The sequence below is a fragment of the Monodon monoceros genome, unplaced genomic scaffold (genome assembly GCF_005190385.1).
Source record: "Monodon monoceros isolate NGI ecotype Baffin Bay Population unplaced genomic scaffold, NGI_Narwhal_1 Super_Scaffold_7, whole genome shotgun sequence".
Lineage (NCBI taxonomy): Eukaryota > Metazoa > Chordata > Mammalia > Artiodactyla > Monodontidae > Monodon > Monodon monoceros.
Genome location: NW_021703784.1, coordinates 105,293,007 through 105,314,334, shown reverse-complemented (window position 1 = coordinate 105,314,334; position 21,328 = coordinate 105,293,007). Strand labels below are relative to the sequence as shown.

At 45.5% G+C, this 21,328-nt stretch overlaps 1 protein-coding gene across 8 annotated transcripts in view; it reads right to left on the bottom strand.

Moving 5' to 3' along the window:
• NAP1L4 (nucleosome assembly protein 1 like 4) overlaps positions 1-21,112 on the bottom strand; it is a 64,305-nt gene extending 43,193 nt beyond the window's left edge. For 2 of the 8 annotated variants that reach the window (XM_029206842.1, XM_029206836.1), the window contains exons 1-3: positions 20,362-20,495; positions 976-1,006; positions 468-526 (exon numbers count right to left, since the gene is read on the bottom strand). In XM_029206842.1, the coding sequence (XP_029062675.1) occupies positions 468-526; positions 976-989 (73 nt within the window). In that variant the 5' untranslated portion in view covers positions 990-1,006; positions 20,362-20,495. Of the gene's footprint in view, positions 1-467; positions 527-975; positions 1,007-13,250; positions 20,153-20,338; positions 20,496-21,094 lie in introns of those variants that run through there. The other 6 variants (XM_029206841.1, XM_029206839.1, XM_029206840.1 and 3 more) reach the window with 6 other exon arrangements.
• Positions 21,113-21,328: the final 216 nt, after the last annotated feature.

Below are 21,328 nucleotides of genomic sequence, written 5' to 3'. Positions count from 1 at the left end.
ACTAAGCCCGCGCACCACAACTACTGAGCCTGCGCTCTAGAGCCCGTGCTCCGCAACAAGAGAAGCCACCGCAATGAGAAGCCTGCGCACTGCAACGAAGAGCAGCCCCCGCTCTCCGCAACTAGAGAAAGCCCGTGTGCAGCAACGAAGACCCGACGCAGCCAAAAATAAATAAATAAATGTATTTAAAAAAAAAAAAGAAAATGGAGGAAAAGTAATATATCTATGAATTTATGATCATATCAAAATAATATGATATCTGGGACGTGCTTCAGAATAATCACGGGAAGAGAAGTAAAGGCACAGGTGAAAAAAGCCTAAGCGCCTGGCAATCAGCGCTAAGAGCGAGAGACGGCAGGTAGAGGAGCACTGTGCTATTCACTTGATTTCCGGGGCTTGCGTAGGAGCCTCCCTGCTCTGCACGCAAACTCTCCAACGGTTCACTTTCCCATGTGCGGTGAACTGACCTGTATTACTTGCATTTTTAGCAGCTTCCAAGGAATCTGGAGGAACCCCATCTGAAAAACTAAAACAATATATTTAAAAAGTATTACTCTAAAAAAAGTTTCACAGATAAATAGCACAATGGCGTTTTTCTTATTTAACATATTAAGAGGTGTCTCCACAGTAACTTCAGATTTGAGCAGAAGACAACTACAGACACACACATGTGTTACCTATGAAATACTTTCCTCACCATTATTAAAAAAAGCCACCTTGCCAAGCTGTTAGGACACAGTGCCCACAGTGGCTCTGTGGGACAGCCACACAAAGTCTCTAAAAACATAAAGGTTTTTAGTATCAATATATGACACACTTTTCACATCTAGAGCAAGTTCTTTATGGGCTCAAAAACACAGAGGGAAAAAAAGAGCCGTCAGCTGGAGCACCTAATGATGTTTACAGAAATAAGGCTTGCCTCTTGCTCACCAACTAAAATTTAAACTCCAATAAACAAAGTCCATTTTGGCTTACCTGTTATCTGCCATCTGAATGTTTTTATCTCCTACAAATTAAAAAAGAATTAACATTACTAAATATTCACAGACAAAAAATTTTCAAATGTACTCTTTTCACAGTGATTTTCAGTGGGGGATGAGGACCTCGTAAGGAGGGGCAGGAGGGACTGCTCTGGGGTGATGGAAATGTCAAGACCTTGAATGGGGTACTGGTTACTTGCATATACACACTTGTGAAAACTCATCAAATTAAAAACTTATACGCCTCTCAGTGCAAGCACATTTACTCATAAAAAATTTCTCTTGTTGGCACTAAAATGACCAGACTTCAGAATAAAGACAATTCATCAATTTTAACTTGCCTTATGTCTATAATAAGTTTCAGAAACAGAAACATTTATTTACGCTAGACCAATTATTTTAGAGCAATTCAAAGAACTTACTGGTGCTCACATTGCCTTTCAAACCTTAACTCAGAATGATTTTAAAATTTTGTTTATTCTGTATTCTACTACTTCTACACTGAAGATGCAGTACTTGTGTAAAAACATCATGTAATACACTCAATTATGATCCCACTTTTACAAGAGACATATAAAAAAAGATTATCTCCAGATTAGGTGACTTTCTACCTATAAATATTAAAGGTGGGTTCTAAGACATTTATGACTTAAATAGAACTTGATACTAGTACAATTTCAAAGCCCTATCTAAATGCAGAGCTAAAAACAGTCAGGTTTGGTGATCACATTTCCTTAGTCCTAAATGTAGTAAATCCACTTCAGATGCCCCTCTGAAGGGTGGTTTCAAGCTGACAACTGGTCAATGACTCATTCTTAGGTATCTGAGCAAAGCCCAAACCCCTTAATCAGTGCTTCAGGGTCAAAGAGAACAATAATGCTTCACAGTTAGGAAATATAGCTCCAACTGGAATTTATGAACTACGATTGTTTTAAGTGCATCTTTCTTAGGTAATTCTGTTTCAAAATAAAACATTGTAATTACTTTAAAAATTCGAAATACTACATAAATGTTACATTATCTTTTTCAAAAAGCTAAATGATTTAAGGAAACAAATGAAAATCAGGAGAGGAAAAACCCTCCAACGGTCCCCATCACCTTCTGCTGAGTCCAAAGTCACTCCACACAGAAACCCGAATTCCTGCACCTCCCAGCTTAGCTCCTCCGCAATCTGCTGCATGCATACAGCCGCATCCGGGCTATTCCCAAGCTTTTTTTTTTTTTTTTTAGATAAATAAATTTATTTATTTTTGGCCGCGTTGGTTCTTCGTTGCTGCGCACGGGTTTTCTCTAGTTGCGGTGAGCGGGGACTACTCTTGGTTGCGGTGCGCGGCCTTCTCATTGCGGTTGCTTCTCTTCTTGCGGAGCACAGGCTCTAGGCACGCGGGTGTCAGTACTTGTGGCACGCGGGCTCAGTAGTTGTGGCTCGCGGGCTCTAGAGCGCAGGCTCAGTGGTTGTGGCGCACAGGCTTAGTTGCTCCGCGGCACGTGGGATCTTCCTGGACCAGGGCTTGAACCCATCTCCCTTGCATTGGCAGGGGGATTCTTAACCACTGCACCACCAGGGAAGCCCAATTCCCAAGCTTATATTCTGCTTTTTCATATATTACAAATGCAAAACATGAGACAGGCAGGTCTTCAAAATAACATCTGATGACAACATTTTAAGAGCTAATACACTTACCTTTTACCAGTTGTTAAATACAACGGGTATTTCCCCCCGATATACTTCGGATAACATCTACATGAACACATCTTAGTTTACATGGCTTCCCATTCCAAGTAATTCTTTATTTGGCTATAGTAGGATTGTGACTGTAGGATTTCTGGGTCAAAGAATAGGAATGGATACTGACACCTACTGCCAAACTGGTTACACACTGAAACCAACTACAATTTGGCTATGTAATTAAAGTCTCCATTGTCTAACAATTATGTCCACCAGCACCTTCTGTGTAGACCACACACACCAACTGCTCTCTCTTGCAGCAGCTGTCACTGCCAGCTTAACGGACAAAGTCCCGTTTTCCCCACCCAGTCAAGCCACACACCTAATTCCAACACCTTCTGTACTAGCAAGGTCCCCATGTGACAGGCAATTTCCCACAATTTATACCCACAGCAACTCTGGCAGGGAGGGTGCATCCCCAGTGCACAGAAGAGGACACTGAGGATGGGAAGGGTGAGGTGACTAACCCAAGGTTACCTGGCTAGTAAGGTGTGGATTGGGGTTTCTTTCAACCTAAAAGAAAGGAGGTAAACTAAGGCAAACTCCAGTTACCAGAAATAGAGTTTATTTGGGAACAGCAGAGAAACTGCAATTCAGGACACACATACTGAAGCGAGCTACAGGTGAGTTCACTGAAGGCTTGGGGTGGGTTGCTTCTTTGGGCAAAGAGTGCAAAAGGGGAAAATCCAATTAGGGACCATGCAGCAAGTGGTTCCAAGATGCGGAGAAATTCCTGGCAGATGCTCACTGGTTGGAGGATAAATTTCGATCTCTCATAAGTCAAGCATTTATGGCAAATCAGTCCCACCATCTTTGTTTTCTGAGGGTACATGTTTTCTGAGGGTGCATGCGCAAGAGATTCTCCATTTCACATCCTTCCGTTCCATTTTAGATTAAAATCCTTTCACATCCCCCCCTTTTGATTAAACTCTTTCACAAAAAGCACCGCTCATCAGTCTCACCGTGTGGGTATCTCACTTAGTCAGAGGCACCACGAGCTGCACGTGGATTATGGGTCTCTCCGAGCTGAGGAGGACCATCCTCAGATGTCTCATCCCACGGAAGAGGAAAACAGCAAGCAGATACTTGGCCTCATTTGAACACAACAATTGAGAAATGGTGAACCTCAGTTATGTTCCTCTGACGTGGTCAGTTCAGTTTCCATGGTCAGCTGAGCTTCAGGATAAGCCTTTATTTTGCAGTTACATACAGGAAAAACAACTTTATTTTGTACACACACCTGGGAGAAAGACATTTGCCTGCTGATACAAAACAGGAGAAATTTAACCATGTGGATTATACCCATGGCCAGAAGTCCAATTATAGCTACTGACTAGAATAAACTTCTCAACCTGTTTCCCCAGCTGCCTACATTTAATAGGTCAAAAATGGCCCAGGTCCCGGGGGTATGGCCTATTTCAGTTAATAGTGTGATATTATCTTCCATTATTTTTATTATTTTTTTTAATTAATTTATTTTTGGCTGCGTTGGGTCTTCGTTGCTGCACGCGGGCTTTCTCTAGCTGTGGAAAGCAGGGTCTACTCTTTGTTGTAGTGCATGGGCTTCTCATTGCGGTGGCTTCTCTTGTTGCAGAGCATGGGCTCCAGGCGCACGGGCTTCAGTAGTTGTGGCACGTGGGCTTAGTTGCTCCGTGGCATGTGGGATCTTCCCAGACCAGGGCTCGAAACCGTGTCCCCTGCATTGGCAGGCAGATCCTTAACCACTGAGCCACCAGGGAAGCCCTCTTTCACTACTTTCAGTCCTTGTGTTAAGAACCAGGGAAGTCCCAAGACTTCTGAGCCTGTGCTCTAGAGCCACAACTACTGAGCCTGTGCTCTAGAGCCCGCAAGCCACAACTACGGAGCCCGTGTGCCACAACTACTGAAGCCCACGCACCTAGAGCCCGTGCTCCGCAATGAGGAGCCACCGCTATGAGAACCCTGTGCACCGCAACGAATAGTAGCCCCTGCTCACCGCAACTAGAGAAAGCCCGCGTGCAGCAATGAAGACCCAACACATCCAAAAATAAATAAGTAAATAAATAAAATTAAAAAAAACAAAAAAAACCCCCAGCATTCTTCCTCAAGCAGGGCACAGGTTCCCCCATGCTATGCAGTGTGGAGGTTTAGGGCTCTGCAGTTTTGTAAGACAACTTCTGCTAGGCTGTCTACTTGGGTTTGTTGATATTCAAAAGCTCTGACATAAGCATTAAGGTAGCAGCCATGAATCTGAAGAGATTCTTAACTGCCTTTTCAAGTTCTGCTACTCCAACTCAAGGGAAAAAGTCCAAAGGGCAAATCCCTTTCTATCTACCAGGAGCGTATCTGTAGGCATCCACCCAAAATTGTATCCATCCCAGCTACGATGTGCTCTCTCAAGACGGCAGGAGAAGGAACCCAGATTGGGCCCAAGGGCGATGGAAGGCAGGGTTTTCCCAACTCCAGCATCAGGAGTGAGGACAGGGCTCCAAGCACACTTCCCATTTAGGGCAAGTGTGGGGTATGCACTCCTTCCACACAGAAGGAAATACCCAGTGTTTTCTAAAGACAGGGTTTTTTCTTTTCCTGGAATAAAAGAGATCTCAGGATCAAAACCAGTCATTTATAAACAACGCATGGTAAGTGGTTCTGTTTAGCACCGTGAGGATAGTTAGAGGAATATCTTAAATTTCAACATATTTGGAGTAACAGGGGAGTTTGGTTACTGTGGGTGAGGTTCTGATGGAGGCTGGGGATCTGCCAGGGACAAGCTAGGGTGAATTAGTTCCTACCACTCAACAGATCTCTGATCAGCTCCCCATGAGGCGCCACTGAAGACAGCACATCAGCTTTCTACTCCCTGTATCGTTAAAATTTTCATCACCCCACCAAAGAGATACATGCTGGAGGAGACGTCAGTCTCCTAGATTCCAGTGGGGAATGAACCCATGGCCATCTGAATCACATACAAGTGTTACAAGGGTGCAGGAGGTAGCCTAGAGATTCACCAGTCCCATTAATGCTTCTGGAACACTGGAAAGCTTTTCGGTAAGAGGCCAGGCTTAAGTGAGAGGGATTCCTTTAGGGGTGGGGCACCCAATGGAATGCTGTAATGTCAGGTGCCAATTTAAGTATAGCCACAAAGATGCCAAAGGAAAACCTTGTATCTCTGCCAGACAGGTTTCACCACCCTTCTAAGGATAATGGCCAGGCCTCCAGTTCAGGTTCATCATCGCCAGCGATCAGTAAGGTTGGTGGAATGAGAGTTCTTGTAAGGTGGGAGCAAAGGGGTGCATTACAGCCAAACTAGAGGGCGGCAAGGAGGCCAAAGAAAGGACAATTACAACTATAGCAGCATGACTTGGCTGAGTGATACAGAATTGGCTGAAACAGGTTTCACAGGCCTGGGCCGGATATCTCTGATCTCTGGAAAGCTGTCTGCTTCAGTCCTTAGAAATTCTTAGCTTTCAGTCTTGAGTTGGGCTGCAGGTCCACTCAGGTTTGGGGTCCTTTTTAAGATGGGACACATGAATCCAGGAGTCTAACTCTGGGAGCTTCGTGGCACAGGGATTAGTCAGTAACACCTGGTAGAAGTGTCCTTCCAATGAGGGAGGAGGGAGTCTTTATGCATAGGTCTCTTCCAGCAGTTGAAGTCTCCAGGCTGTAAACTGACATCTTCATCTCCAGGAAGCACACTGTAGAAAGACTGCTCTAGTACAGCACCATTATTCTCAGTGGATTTTAGACTCCTGCAAAATGTGAAGTATGTAACCTTTTATTAGTGGGGTCAAACAAAGCAGAGGCTAAATGCTTTGGCCATCCGTGACTGTTTCAAAGGGTGAGAATTTATGAATCCCAAATGTAGATCTAAGACTCAGAAGAACCAGAGCACTACTCTTGGCCAGTGTACCTGGAGGGTTTCAACTAACTTAGCCAGCCAGCTCTTCACAGTTACATTTGCATGAACCAGCCCTGAAGACTGACGATGATAAGCCTGACGGGAGCCGCCCAGTGAAGCAGGTTCCCTGGAGTTCCAGGGCCAGGAGAGGTCCTCAAGTGGGAATGATCTTTTCTACAAGGACTTCAGCTATGGAAGAGGGAGTCACCACTCTACATGGAAACGCTTGAGTCCGACATGAAAACCGTTACTAGAGCATATTTATACCCATGAGTGGGGGCAACTGTATGAAATCCACTTGCCAGAGCGTTAGCAGTCTGGTGCATTAAAATGTCCTGAGGCGGTACAAACAGGCTTCCTTGGGATCAATTTATGACAAGTAGAACAAGCAAGACAAGTGCCTTTTGTGGTCTTGCTGGTGTTTCTCTATCAACACTGATTTATAAAGGTTACCCTTTTCTCAGTGGACCAATGGTTTAATCCATGTGCAGTGGTCAATAAGGGAAGTTTTAGATTTTCTGGCAGAAACAGCTTATTACTGGGTTCAAACCAGAGCCCCTTTTCTTCATGGGTCCAAAAGCCAGCCTTTCAGATTTCCAGTTGTGCTCTTCTCTTTCAGAGGCCAGCTGTTATCCTCCCCTGGCTAGTTCTCTTAGGTCTTTGCAGGGGGAAGAGCCTTTTGGACCATGACAGAGGTTTGGTCTATGGGTATCATAAAGGAAGTGTTTTTTTGCAGAGGTATCAGGGAGGTGGTTTCCTTTGGCTTCCAGTGAATCAGACTTGCAATGCCCAGGCCCTGTAATGATAGCTAGAGCTGCCGGCAGCAGTATGGTGTCCAACAGACTTTGGGCATAAGGGCCATTCTTAATTTTATCTCCACTGGGAGTAAGGAAACCCTGTTGTTTCCATAACATTCCAAAGCACTGCACCACTCTTCAAAGGCATACTATCAGTCAAGAGGTGTGCTGTCTTGCCTTTGGCTAAAATGCATGTTTGAGTGAGGGTATACAAGCAGACCTCCTCGGTACTACATGTTTGGTTCCAGACTACTGCAGTAAAGCGAGTCACGTGAACTTCCTGGTTTCCCAGTGCATATAAATGTTTACATTATATGGTAGTTTGTTGAGCGTGTGATAGCATTATATCTTAAAATACAATGTACATACCTTAATTTAAAAATACTTTATTGCTAAAGAGTGCTAACCATCACCTGAGTCTGCAGCGAGTTGTAGGAACATCAAAGGTCACGGACCACAGATCACTACAACAAATACAATAATACCGTGAGAATTACCAAAATGTCACAGTCAGATGAAGTGAGCAAACGCTGTTGGAAAAATGGCGCTGACCGACGCTGACACAGGGTCACAAGCCTTCAATTTACAAAAAGGCACAATACCTGCGAAGCACAACAAGATAAGGTGTGCCTGTGTGATTCAGCTCGTTGACCTGAAGCAGCCAAAGCAAGGGCGGCAGCCTCAATACTTTCACATCCCCAGCACAAAATTCACTATTTTCATTTTTCAGGCAAGAGCCATTAGTAAACCACATAAGATCAGGATTCATCAAGGAGGTTTCCTGTAAGTAGTCATGAGGTGTCATCATGGGAAGTCATGGGGAATTTTATCAGTGGAGGAGGGAAGATAGGTTGCAGGGTTGAGACTGTTACACTGAATGGGAGTGATGCGGGCACAGCGAGTAAGAAGATTTCAAAGGGGTAAAATGGCTTGCTGAAAGGTGTTGAGTGTGGTGTGAACTCAAGAGAGCCTCAACGGTGTGAGGTGCAAAGATGGTAGCCTTTACTAAGAGGACAGCAGCAGGCATAGCTCTAAGCCATGCCATATGCTCAGGCCAGGGATCTAACCGTTGGGTGTAGTAACCCAGGGGTCAGTGATAGCCCCATATTTTGGGGTAAATATCCCGAGGGCATTCCCTTCCTTCTCATATACAATAAGGAAAAGGGTAGCTGATAATTTGGGTATTCAAGGGTCGGTGGATTTATTAAACTTTCCTTCAAAGGCTAAACGATCTTGGTCATCCCAAACAATGAGGTCAGGTTTGCTGTTCTTTATAAAGGCATATAGGGTGACTTCCCCAGTGGTCCAGTGGTTAAGACTCCAGGCTCCCACTGCAGGGGGCCCGAGTTCAATCCCTGGTCGGGGAACTAAGATCCCACGTGCCGTGTGGCACGGCCAACAACAAAAGGGAGCATATGGGGGGCAGAATCATTAAAGAGAAGTTTGGAACCCAGTTGCAACAATAACCAGCTAGCCCAAGAAAACCCCGTAACTGACATTTGGTTTGGGGGTTTGGAGAGTTTAAATTGGTTTGGGGGTTTGGAGAGTTTAAAATGCCTTGAAGCCTATCGGTATCTAGGTGTAGTCTCCGTTCTGAGATTAAATGTCCTAGATATCAAACATGAGTTTGGACAAATTGCAGTCTTTCCTTCAAGACCTTATAGCCCTTAATGGCTAAGATTTTTAACAGGTGAACAATGTCTTTGTGGAAATTTTGGGAGGGCGAGCAAAGAAGCAAATCATCTACATATTACAGTAAGGTGGTGCCTCCAGAGAATTCTACGTCATTTAAGTCAGCCTTTAAAATCTGTCAGAAGAGGAACCTCAGTAAAGCCCTGACGCATGACTGTCCAGGTATATTGTTGTCCTTCCCAGGTAAAGGCAAAAAGATATTGACTCTTTATCAACAGGAGTACTAAAAAAACATACTGCCTAAGTCGACCACAGTGAAAAAGTTGCTTCCAGTAGAGATGAACACTGACAGCACGTGGGGATTACAGGTGACAGGGTGGCAAGGAATTACAATGCTGTTTATTGCCAAAGGTCCTGCACAGATCTCCCTCCTTGGCTGCTGGGTTTTTTACAGGTAAGACAGGGCTATTACAAAGACTAGTGCAAGGGATAAAGAGTCCTTCGGCCTTACAGTCTTCTATGATAGAACTTATGTCCTGGAAGACTTCTTTATTTATAGGGTATTGTACGTCTTAATAGGAGAGGCACTATGAATTCTGCCTATGTCTGTTGAGGATTCTGTCCAAAGAGTGGGGGGGAGGGGTACCTGGTTAATAGTGGGGTAAGTCCAAAGCTTGGTTTTCTTAGCTTTGCAATGTAATAAAGGCAAAAAGGGGTTTAATCTTCCTAAGTGTTGATTTGAACTGAAGGAATACTCCCTCTTGAGGGAAAAAGTGGCAGCATGCTATTTCTCCAGGAAATCTCATCCTAATACATGTATAGGAGCCACACTGCTGAGGAGAAATGGGTGTTTGTTTTGCAAAGGCCCCAGACAAAAAGGTATGGGCTGGGAAACAGGGACATGTTGCAGCGTGAGGTCCCCACTATTGGAACGTATGTAATACTGTGAGGAAGGAACTGTTTCGCTGTAGTTAGGTTGGGCGCTGACAGAGCAGCCCCTGTGCCAATTAATACTATAAGGAACTTGTCTCTGATCTGGGTAAGAGTCTTCCCCAGGCTACTTAATGGACGGACAGGGAACAGTCCCTGTGTGTCCTCTGAGTCACATCCTTGGGGTGGGTTTGGCTGTCGGTTCTTGGAGGGTTGCAAGTGTTTGGATTTCAATTTATAGCAATCCTTTTTCCAACGGCCAGATTTGCTTTGAGTCTTCATCTGCGGGAGTTGCCTTTCTTTTGGTGTCATCTTCTGGGGTACGAGCCAAATGAATGGCCAAAGTGACAAGATCAGGGTAGACGCTGTTTCCCATTCTTTACAGGTTCTTTTGACTAACAGGGTAAGTCCTTGGTTAGATCATATACAAACGTGGAATTAAAAGCCACCTGGGTGGATTCGGCATCGGTGGGAAGCCTGAAATTTTCCTTGAAAACAATCTGGAGCCTGCTGTAACAGTTATGGACAGATACAGCAGGCTTTTGGGTGCATGCCTGAATCTTGTTCCAGTCCATGGACTTGGGGAAGACTCTAGGGATGGCTTCATGCAGGCTTTTGGCTGTACTGCCAGCCTGATCACATAAAAGGGCTGGTGGTTGGTTTCGTTTAAGCCTAAGAGATCGGACTTCCCTGGCGGCACAGTGGTTGGGAATCTGCCTGCCAATGCAGGGGACACAGGTTCGAGCCCTGGTCTGGGAAGATCCCACATGCCGTGGAGCAACTAAGCCCGTGCACCACAACTACTGAGCCTGTGCTCCAGAGCCCGCGAGCCACAACTACTGAAGCCCGCATGCCACAACTACTGAAGGCCGCGCGCCTAGAGGCGTGCTCTGCAACAAGAGAAGCCACCGCAATGAGAAGCCCACGCACTTCAAGGGAGACCCCACACAGCCAAAAATAAATTAAAAAAAAAAAAGAATCCGCCTGCTAATGCAGGGGACTCGGGTTCGATCCCTGGTCTGAGAAGATCCCACGTGCCACGGAGCAACTAAGCCCGTGCGCCACAACTACTGAGCCTGCATGCTGCAACTACTGAAGCCCGCGCTCTGTAACAAGAGAAGCCACCGCAATGAAAAGCCCGCACACCACAACGAAGAGCAGCCCCCGCTCACAGCAACGAAGACCCAACACAGCCCAAAATTAATTAATTAATTAAAAATAAATAAATCAAAATTTAAATTGCGGGGAGAGGGAGCCTAAGAGATGGTTAAGGGTTTTCTCAACTGGTTGTTTTAGTCCAGTGCTGGGCTTGACTTATTTTAGACAAGCATGTGGACTGTTTGATAGAGACTGGAGGGACCAAGCTGGTAAATCAGGGTTACGATACTGAATTCCTCACCAAATCTATGAGGATCCATGTTACCTTGGGAAAGTCCTTATAACCCTAAGCCCTTTTTTTTTTTTTTTTTTAAAGATATCCTTGATGTGGACCATTTTTAAAGTCCTTACTGAATTTGCTACAATACTGCTCCTGTCTCATGCTTTTTGGTTTTCTGGCCACGAGGCATGTAGGATCTTAGCTCACCGACCAGGGGTAGAACTCGTGCCCCCTCTGCATGAAGGTGAAGTCTTAACCACTGGACCACCAGGGCAGTCCCTAGCCCTAAGCTTGACCTTTGCCCATGGGGTACAGGAAGTTTGCTACGGTTCAGCAGGATGCTCAGAAGGTCTAATTTTGAAAGGGAAGTTTTAATGGGCTTGGCAGGTGAGGGTTCAGTGACAGGACAGAAAGGAAGTTCAGAGAGAGGGGAGGGATAAGGAGGCAGCAAAGATAGAGGTACAAAGGAGATGGAGCAGTAAGGGTAGGAGGGACCTCAGCTCACACCAAGAAAGAGGCCAGTGACATTTTAAAAATCCACCTTTAGCTGCTTATTTGCTTCAATTTGGAAACAGTATTTGGTAAGGAGGCAATTTTATAATCCTGAACCCATTTAGAAGCCTCCAGATAACAATTAAAATAACTACCCTATGTGGATGGTTTAATCTGGTAACCATGGTCTTCTAACTTGGTTCGGAGAAAAACAAGTTTGGGGACATAAAAGGTTCCTTGTAACGGCCACTGAAGTTCTAAGTTATCCTTAATAAGACTGGTCCATTTAGTCAAAAATGTCTATGAGGAAAGATCATAATAAAACACATCAGGTGGGACTTCCCTGGTGGCGCAACGGTTAAGAGTCCACCTGCCAACACAGGGGATACGGGTTCGATCCCTGGTCCAGCAAGATCCCACATGCCGTAGAGCAACTAAGCCCGAGTGCCACAACTACTGAGCCTGCACTCTAGAGCCTGCGAGCCCCAACTACCGAGCCCACATGCCACCTCTACTGAAGCCCGCGCGCCCTAGAGCCCGTGCTCTGTAGCAAGAGAAGCCACCACATTGCAGTGAAGGGTAGCCCCCGCTCACCGCAACTAGAGAAAGCCCGCGCGCAGCAACGAAGACCCAATGCAGCCCAAAATTAATTAATTAATTAATTAAAAAACACCTCAGAGGGACTCCCCTGGTGGTGCAGTGTTTAAAACTCCGCGCTCCCAATGCAGGGGGCCCAGGTTCGATCCCTTCTCAGGGAACTAGATCCCACATGCATGCCACAACTAAGAGTTCACATGCCACAAATAAGGAGCCCGCCTGCCGCAACTAAGTCCCAGTACAACCAAGTAAATAAATAAATATTTAAAACAGACAAACAAACAAAAACACATCAGAGTTCCCGAAGGGAGCCACCTCTAAAACATTTAGATGACTGGTATCCCACTGTTGGATTCAGAACAAAAGAGTACTCGCCAGAAGGACAGTCTGTCCCTATCCAGATCCCAAATAAAGCCAGAGCTCTCAACCGAAACGAGGGAGCTTGAGATGCAAGAGGAGACTTGCCTAACCAAGTTACGGCAACTTGTGAAAATGAAGAGCACAAAGGGCTCAAGTGTGGGTACCCTGCTCAACTCTGGGGGTTGCCGCTCCTTGGTGGGTATCTCCTTTGGATCCCACTTCTGACACCATGTAATGGCAACCTAAAAGAAAGGAGGTAAACTGAGGCAAGCTCAAGTTACCAGAAACCGAGTTTATTTGGGAATAGCAGAAGAACTGCCATTTGGGACACGTTAAACTGCAGTGAGCGACAGGTAAGCCTGAAGGTTTAGGGCAGGTTGCTTTTACACACAAAGAGTGCAAAAGGGGAAAACCCACTTAGGAGCCACGCCAAGTTCACTGACTTGAAGATGGAGAGAGATTCTTGGAAGACACTCACCGGTTATAGGATAAGTCTCAATCTTCTGTAAAGCAGGCAATTTTGGGAAATCAGTCTCACAGTCTTCAACTTTCATTTTCCTGAGGATGCATGCATGAGAGCTACCCGTTCATACCCTTTGGTTCCATTTTAGATTAAAATCCTTTCACATTTCAGATCCAGACCCTCTTGACCTTTCCTTACCCCCACCAACCACTTCACTTCCTGCCGCCACTTCCACCTGCTCAATTCAAAATTACTGTTGCTGTTGTTGAAATAGATGACAATCAACAGCTCAGTCAGGGTCAGGATCCTGCAGTTCAGCAGCATTCCCAAGAAACCCACTGTCTAGAAGTAGAGTGTGAAACCACTCCTTCTATCCTGTTCACTATGTAGTAGTCTCTGGGACCGAAACAGCCTCTGACATAATAAATACCTGGTGAACGAATAAACACTCTATTGCAGAATAGAGGCCAAAGAGGTTCACTTTCCCACAGAATGACACCACTCCAATTTAAAAGATCCCATGGATACAATGATCCTATTTTCGGTGACATGATGACAAAGCAATTAAGTTAAACCCAACAGAACATTCTCTCCACCCCCAAAAGGAGCTAAATCAAGGAAAGAAAAACAAACAAAATAATGAGTTTAAACAATAGAAAAGAAAATACTCTGAGGTCAAAACAACACAAACCCAGAACTCAATGTTTAAAGCAAAGCACACACACTATAAACAATATGGTTTTGATCCGGGTTTGAATCCCATCTCCATCATCTCCTAGCTGTGTAACCTCGGTTTCAACATCCATAAACTAGAAGGGACCTACCTGAGAGGCTGCTGCGAAGACGATATTAAACACAGGAAGTGCCCAGTAAACGATCTACTCCAGGTCTCTCTCCACTTTTATAACCGCTTACAAATCATCCTATCTATTGCTTGATATGAAACCAACAAATCGAGTTAGTTTAAACATTGCTACCCTTATCTAAGAAAAAATAATGTAGAGTGGTGACACATCACAAACAAGCTGGAGTTCAGTTACTCAAGTTTCACGCCACAATTTATTCGCTTTTGTTTAGCAATCACTATCAAACAAAACTTTCTTAAAATAGAAAATTATAAGGAATTACCAAATTTGCAAGTGTGAGAAATATAACCATCCATTTGTTTTTAATGGTGGCATACTACGTTTCACATTAATTTTATGAAACCACAGTCCCAAGCCTCATCAAAAGGGTCTCTTACTTCTAAAAGGCAATCAAGTTGAAATATGAAAGGAATACCAGGCAAAAGAACATTCTAAAATTTCAAAAGAATACAGCTGTTCAGTTTCCCTTCCAGGGTCAAAAACTTTGAGCCTATAATTCTAAATCTGGATTGACATGCAAATTTGCATGATTACACAAATGAATGTTTTGCTTTTATTTATATAAGCTACCTCACAATCCGATTTATGGATTATTTTTACCCCAAAAAAAATTTTCCTAGGGGAAAAAAAATTTATTTTTGTAGCAAGTTATCCAATATAACTTTAAATTCTTAATTTTTAACTGAAAACATTTAGCCTACAGTTAGAGAGTAATCCTATAATTTCAAATTGGGCCACTCTCAAGAGACAAAGAAGGTGTAAATTGGGGAACATGGTCGCCCTTCACATAACCAAAAATTTTAATACATTTATTAGCTGTCTTAAGTCAGAGGTCCTCCATATCTTCCCATGAGATGATTAAAATTAATTTAAATGTGATCAACATGTTTCTGTTAAGACTTTAGAATTTCAATATAGTCTATAATACTTATTAAATTAGGGTGGCAGTTAAATGTACCCCACAGCATAATCACTTGGTTCACATAAAAGTCTGAGGGCTGGCGATCCCATCGTGGAGTCTGATCAGTCCCAGGGTACAGGTCCAAATCCTCCAGGAGTACCAGACCATACTTTGGCTTAGGACACATCAGAAAGGACAAAGAAGCCATTCATCTGCTCTAAGAAGGAATCAGGGTATCCCCACAGGACATCCCAATGTCTCTACCCACAAAACCTGGCCACTATACAAAGCCCTCATCAGGAGATTCTTTACCCAGTCTCCGTCACTGCATTCCTTAGTACTGGGAGTTAACTGCGTTGGATTCAATATGCCAGCAGGTAAGTCAAAACATCTAAAATAAACAACCAGATAACTTAGTAAATAGCTGAAATAATGGAAAATGTCCTTGTAAATCAACAAACCCTTCAATATACTTGTAACCTCTCAAAAGTTAAAAAAAAAAAAAGTGTCCAGATTCTAAACTCAAACCAGTGGTCTTAGAATTATGTTCTGATTTCAATCACGTGTAATGATTGATAATCTAATACATATGCACTTTTTCTTTTGCCATGATCGAAAAATCTATTTTAAAAATCACATATATTACATGTTTACAGATGAACTAAAGTGGCAAATAGTTAATTATTGCTGCTAAATGTTAGGTACATATGGGGGAATCACTACTTCTACATATGTTTGAAACTTTTTATTGTCATGTTTTTGAAAAAAGAATGGATGAATGATCCATCTCTGGCCTCCCACTGAAGAGTAAGTTCCATGAAGGCAGAGATCTATCTACTTGCTCAAGGCAGCAGTCCCTGGGCCTAGCACAGGACTAGGCAGGAGACAGTGGCCAAGCAATCTGCTTCACCCATTCTCTCACCGCTGCTGAGTGACGATCTGCTCGTGTGTCACCTGTATACAGCATGGTGGTGTCAGGGACCCTAGGCACACCTTAGCCGCTCCTAAGAAGGTTCGGAAGACACACAGGAAGTCACATCTGCTTAGAAGATCGAATGGTCATGAGACAACGGTGGACTGTTTTTTCAGAAGCTTGCTAGAGACCAAGCCCTCAGTTTTCAGGAAGAAAGTAAAAAAGTTTCCCTTCTTTAACCAAAACAGTCTATTTTTACTCAAGGCACACTGGTTCTTCATCGTTATAGCTCCAATTTCCTCCTCCACTCTCTTGTCCGCAATTCGTTAGTATATGACTGAATGAGTCAAATATTTGAAGGTTTTTCTTAATCCAAGGTCTTGTCACCTTGTCAGTAAGGCTTTACCCTCTCCACCCTATTTAAAACCCAAATCCCTATTCCTTCTCTCTACTTTTGTTTTCAAAAGCACCTACCACTGTCTAACTTGTTTGTCTCCCACTGTGGAAATACTTGAGGGCAAGGTCTTTTGTCTGTTTTGTTCAGTGCAATAAAATACCCCAGTACCTAGAACTGTGCCTAGCAGAGAGAAGGCATTCGTGGATGAACAGATGCCAAGCACTGAAAGCTACTTTGGATAACTGGATAAACAAGTAACGTTTTAAATTACAATACTTACACCCTTCGCACGTATTTAAATTGTATAGTCGATCTTTCTACCACACCATACAACTATGACACAGAAATCATCTTCTCTTGTTTTTGAACAGGCTTTTTGGGATAATAATAAAATGCACAGTACATACACTAAAAAAAAAAAAAAAAGTCCCACAGACCCAGAATGGAAGCACCTTTAATAACAGCTGACAGTACACTTTTAAGAGGAAAATTTCAAGGCTACACAGTGAGTGGCCAAGATCAAAAGGTAAAGTTCATTAAGTGATCTTTTGTAGTTTTCTTACTACAGAAATACACTGCCTCTCCTGTTACTAAATACTCATGAAATTTAAAATTCAATGGCAAACAGTGTAAAGCAGCCCTGCTTTCTCTGAAGAGGGCAGGGTAGAAAACCAATGGCTGTCAAACAAAAACAAACCTACGTCGTCTGTTTTGAAAATTCCGTAACAGTCAAACATAAAATTCTTCACTACCCATTAATAAGGGTTGTGCTCAAGGAAAAATCTCACAACTGCAGTTTAGGAAGGCAAGTACTCACTGAACTAGGAGAAATTGTGCAAATTAAGCTAAGGCTGGAGGAGAGCAATTTCCTGCAATAATTCCGCACCAGCTACTTTCTACTTCTGAAATCATCCCAGTGGCAGACTAGTCAAACTAAGTAATATGAGCCTTTTACTTCGGATGCCTAAACACCTTTACCTCTAGAAAACAAAACAGCACTCCTTAGACAGCAATCCCAGACCAACCTCCCAACACGCTCCTCAATGCTGCCTTGATTATTCAAAGTGCCATCACTGGGAACACTGGTTCTGAGCAGTAATGGTTCTTCCCTGTTTCATACTGGTTGGTGGCCCTTAGGGCTTTGGGAATTTAAACCACCCTCGGCCTACAGCTACCATTTATCAAAAAAAAAAAAAAAAAAAACCCCACAAAAAACAAACCAAAAAACCCCCCTGGGTTCTCCAATAAAACTTTTGGAAGTACAACATGAGCTTATCAGAACAGTTTTAAACCACTTTAAAACTGTGGACAATGAACAAGAAAAGAAAAGCCACCCTGAAAATAAGTAATTCGTTACCCCATGTACGCATTTACATTTGAGGTCACCTCCTCCTGATGCTAGAAGACTATCAACTGCTCAAAGAAAAAAGGAAAAGATTTCACTCTGAACCCTAGCTGGTCAGAGAACTGCAGATACAGGGAATTAATATGCTCTCGATATCAAGAGGCTGGTAAAAATCCTGACAGGTTAACGGAAATATTCTAACTGAAGATTCAAGTACGAATTCAGACTGTCACATACTGATGAACACATCCCAACTCCAAGCACGCAATTTCTAAAAGCTTTTGAACTATCTCACACAGATTAAAACCTCCCAACTCAGAATATCGTAGAAGGGTCCGATAATCTAAATGGTCAATTCACAAAGCTACAATGTCTGTACACTTTTAGAGGACACAACCCTAAAGCACATGTATCCTTTCCAGAATTCAGTTTACTGAGGTTATTAAACCAAGTGATAAAATCAGCTACTGCAAAGAATTCAATCAATTTCTCCAATCTCTATTCTATACAGTATTTTCAAAAGTAGTGCAAAAGTCACAAAAGCATTTATACGTTATTTTATAATACAGAGGCACAAATAACCGCAGACATTCTGAATTAGTAACACGGGTCAACCAGGGGGAAAAAAAGACTGTAAATGTATGTGTAATAACAGGTATTTAAGACAGCACTACAGCGTTGGAATTATTTATATAATTATAATTATTTTGAGAATAATTACTCTCATCATACCACGAGAAGAGGCCTCAAACTTCTAGTGAAAGTGTTCCTAAGTAAACTTGAAAAGGTCACAATTCCTATACCTACTTTATCTATAAAACGAATCCCCTTTGTCACTATAATTCTATAAGAAATTAAGTTTTGTAATGGTATTTTTATTGACCAAAAGTCTTATCTTCAATCCTTCCAAATCTCAGAATAGAATACTTTACCTTCAAAACATGAAAGAAAAAACTTTCCTTGTCACAAAACAAAAAAAAAAGGCAGCTAATAAACTGAGAAAATTCATTTTCTGGGGTTTCTTTTTCCTGTCAACTCTTAACAAGTTAACCACTAATAGATAACGCTAATTTTTAAGCCATCTCCTTTTACTTTTGTCACTCATTTAACCTTTTAAATATATCCCTACTCTATCACCACCTTTCTTTCTCAGAAGTTCATTTTACATTTGCATATCATTTATCCCTCTAGCTATTGTTAATCACCGTCTGAAATCATTTCCAGATTCTACTATGGGAAGCATTTAGCATTCTGTGGAATCACAGAATTCTGAGCTGGAAATGATCAACCAGCATCAATGATGCTCAAAAACTAGACTTCAGTGAGGCTCAGTGCAATAATAAAAACAATTTCTTATTAAAACTTCTCATCTCTTCTACAGAAACAGTAAAGCTGGGCAAAATTAAAACTGCCTGCATTTTAATCCAAGTTATGGATGAATCTTCCAGGGCCTCAAGCTTCCTGAGTGGTTAAACGGGAAAACAACAGTGCTTATCGCGTAAGTTATTAGACTATTATGAAATGAGTCAACGCAGGCAGAGATTATCGGAGTCCCTGGTGTGCAGGACAGCTATTAATCACTTGGAGATAGTTACTTTTACAGGAAGGCAGTAACTTTTGAAAAGACAACTTTTAAGTTCAACAACTCACTCTGAGAATTTTCACAAGCCTATTTTTATACTTTACAGCGACATGCAAGTAAAACAGAGGGGGCATGTGAACCAAAGCCCTGCTGGCAGGTGAGTGCAGCAGCATCCCCGCCAGGAACCCGACACGGCCTTCTTCGGGGCCCAAACGCTTCTCGCAGGACTCGGCTTAGATAGACCGGGGATAACTGCGGACGGCGGGAAGTCTGATCATTAACAGAAAGCATTCGGAAAACACAGGATCGAGGGGGTGGGCGGGGGCGGGGGAGTGGCCCAGCAGTCAGGTACAAACGCACCGATGTGACTGCTGTCACCACCTCCGGACTAAGACGCGCAAGGCAACGTCCCATCCGTGACGCTCACGGACTCCTCGGACGGCCCCACTTCCCCGTCCGCAGGATGACGTTAAGCAGTGAAGTAGCGCTGACTCGGCGGCCACCCTGCCGGGCACGCCGGGCCCGTCCGGCTCCCGGCGCGTCCGTTAACGGCTGCGAGCGCACGTCGCCGCCCGTCCCCGACAACACCCAGGACCGTGTAAGGTCCTGGTGTCTCCCCGGCACACGCTGCAGCCTCACCCACCCGTCGGACGCGGGACCGGAGCCCGCTGCAGCCGCGGCTAACGGTCACTCAGCCCTGGGAAGGCTCCGGTTCCGAAAACAAAAGGCCCCTGGGCGGCTCCGCGTTCGCCCGGGTCCTCGCGGCCCGACCCGTGGCCTTAACCTTCCCGGGGACGCCGCGGGGCCGGCGGTCGGGAGCCGCGCGGGAACAAAGCTCTCCTGACCTTCAGGCCGCCGCGGGAGGAGCGGGGCGCGACACCTGCCGCCGCCGCCGCCCGGCCCCGCCCGGCTCCCCGCGTGCCCCGGTCGCACCCGCGTCGCCCGCTCGCTCCCCGCCGCCGCTCCGGGCGCTCCGGGCCCGGCCCCGCCCCTGCCGCCCCGGCCTCCCGAGATGGCGGCCCCGGGCCTCCTCCGCGGCTCCCACCGCCCCGGCCCCGGCCCCGGTCCCCGCCCCGCCGGCCGCCACTACCACCATTACCCGGCCGAACCTCGCGTCCGCACCTCACACCTCCTGCGGCAGTGGCGGCAGCCGTCTGGGTTTCGCTCGCTCCGGGAGTGCGCCGCCGTGGCCGCCAACAACGCCGCCTCCCATTGGCTGAGTCTCCTGGCCCCGCCCTCCTCGAGCAAAGCGGGCTACGATTGGGAGGGCGCGGCGCAAGTCAACTACGCTTCGGCGCCGCCGGTGACGGCCAATCGGAGGCCGCCCAGGAGGCGCCGCGCTGAGCGGGGCTGATACCCGCGGGCCGAATGCAAATAGGGATGTGTGACGTCAGCGTGGCGCGCGCCCGCGTTCCTTCCGCCCCTTTAAGGACCGGAGGCGCGCGGAGGTCACGTGTGGGTGGCGTCTGCTGCAGCCTGCTCTCGTGTTCTCTTCGGGCGCACCCCTTTTCCGGCCCCACACTCATCCCGGTCTGCGCAGCCCATTCCCCATCCCAACAGCCCACCCCGACCGATCACCCCCGCTCGGGCACAGTCCACCCCCCGGCCTGTGCACCCCCCTTCCCCAGCCCCCCGTGGGACTGGGCGCTGTCTCGCGGCCCACCCACCTCCCGCGACCCCTGCCTGCCCCCCCACCCCAGTTGAGTTCCAGCCCCAGGGACGCGCGCGCTGACCCCGCCGACCTCCGCGACCCCATGGCCTGGGCTTCCCCCCTCAAATCCCCGGGCTTGTGCTGCCTACTGGGCTTGGCGCGTGGGGTCCCCTCTTCCTCCCCCACCCCATCCCGCGCACTCACGGGCTCTCCCGGGGCAGCGCCCAGGCCCGCGTCCCCAGCGTCTCAGCCCGGCTCGGGCCTAACAGACCCACCGGCCAGAAGGAAGGGCCGGGCCGCTGGGGCCGGGGTACCGACCCCGGCCTCACCACGTTACAGTTCCTGGAAAAGCGTTAATCTGAAAACCGCTTGAGTAAGACGACAGTTCGGTGGAAACCCACATCCGCCAGGCCCGGGCTTCTGAGAGTGTGTTTCTGG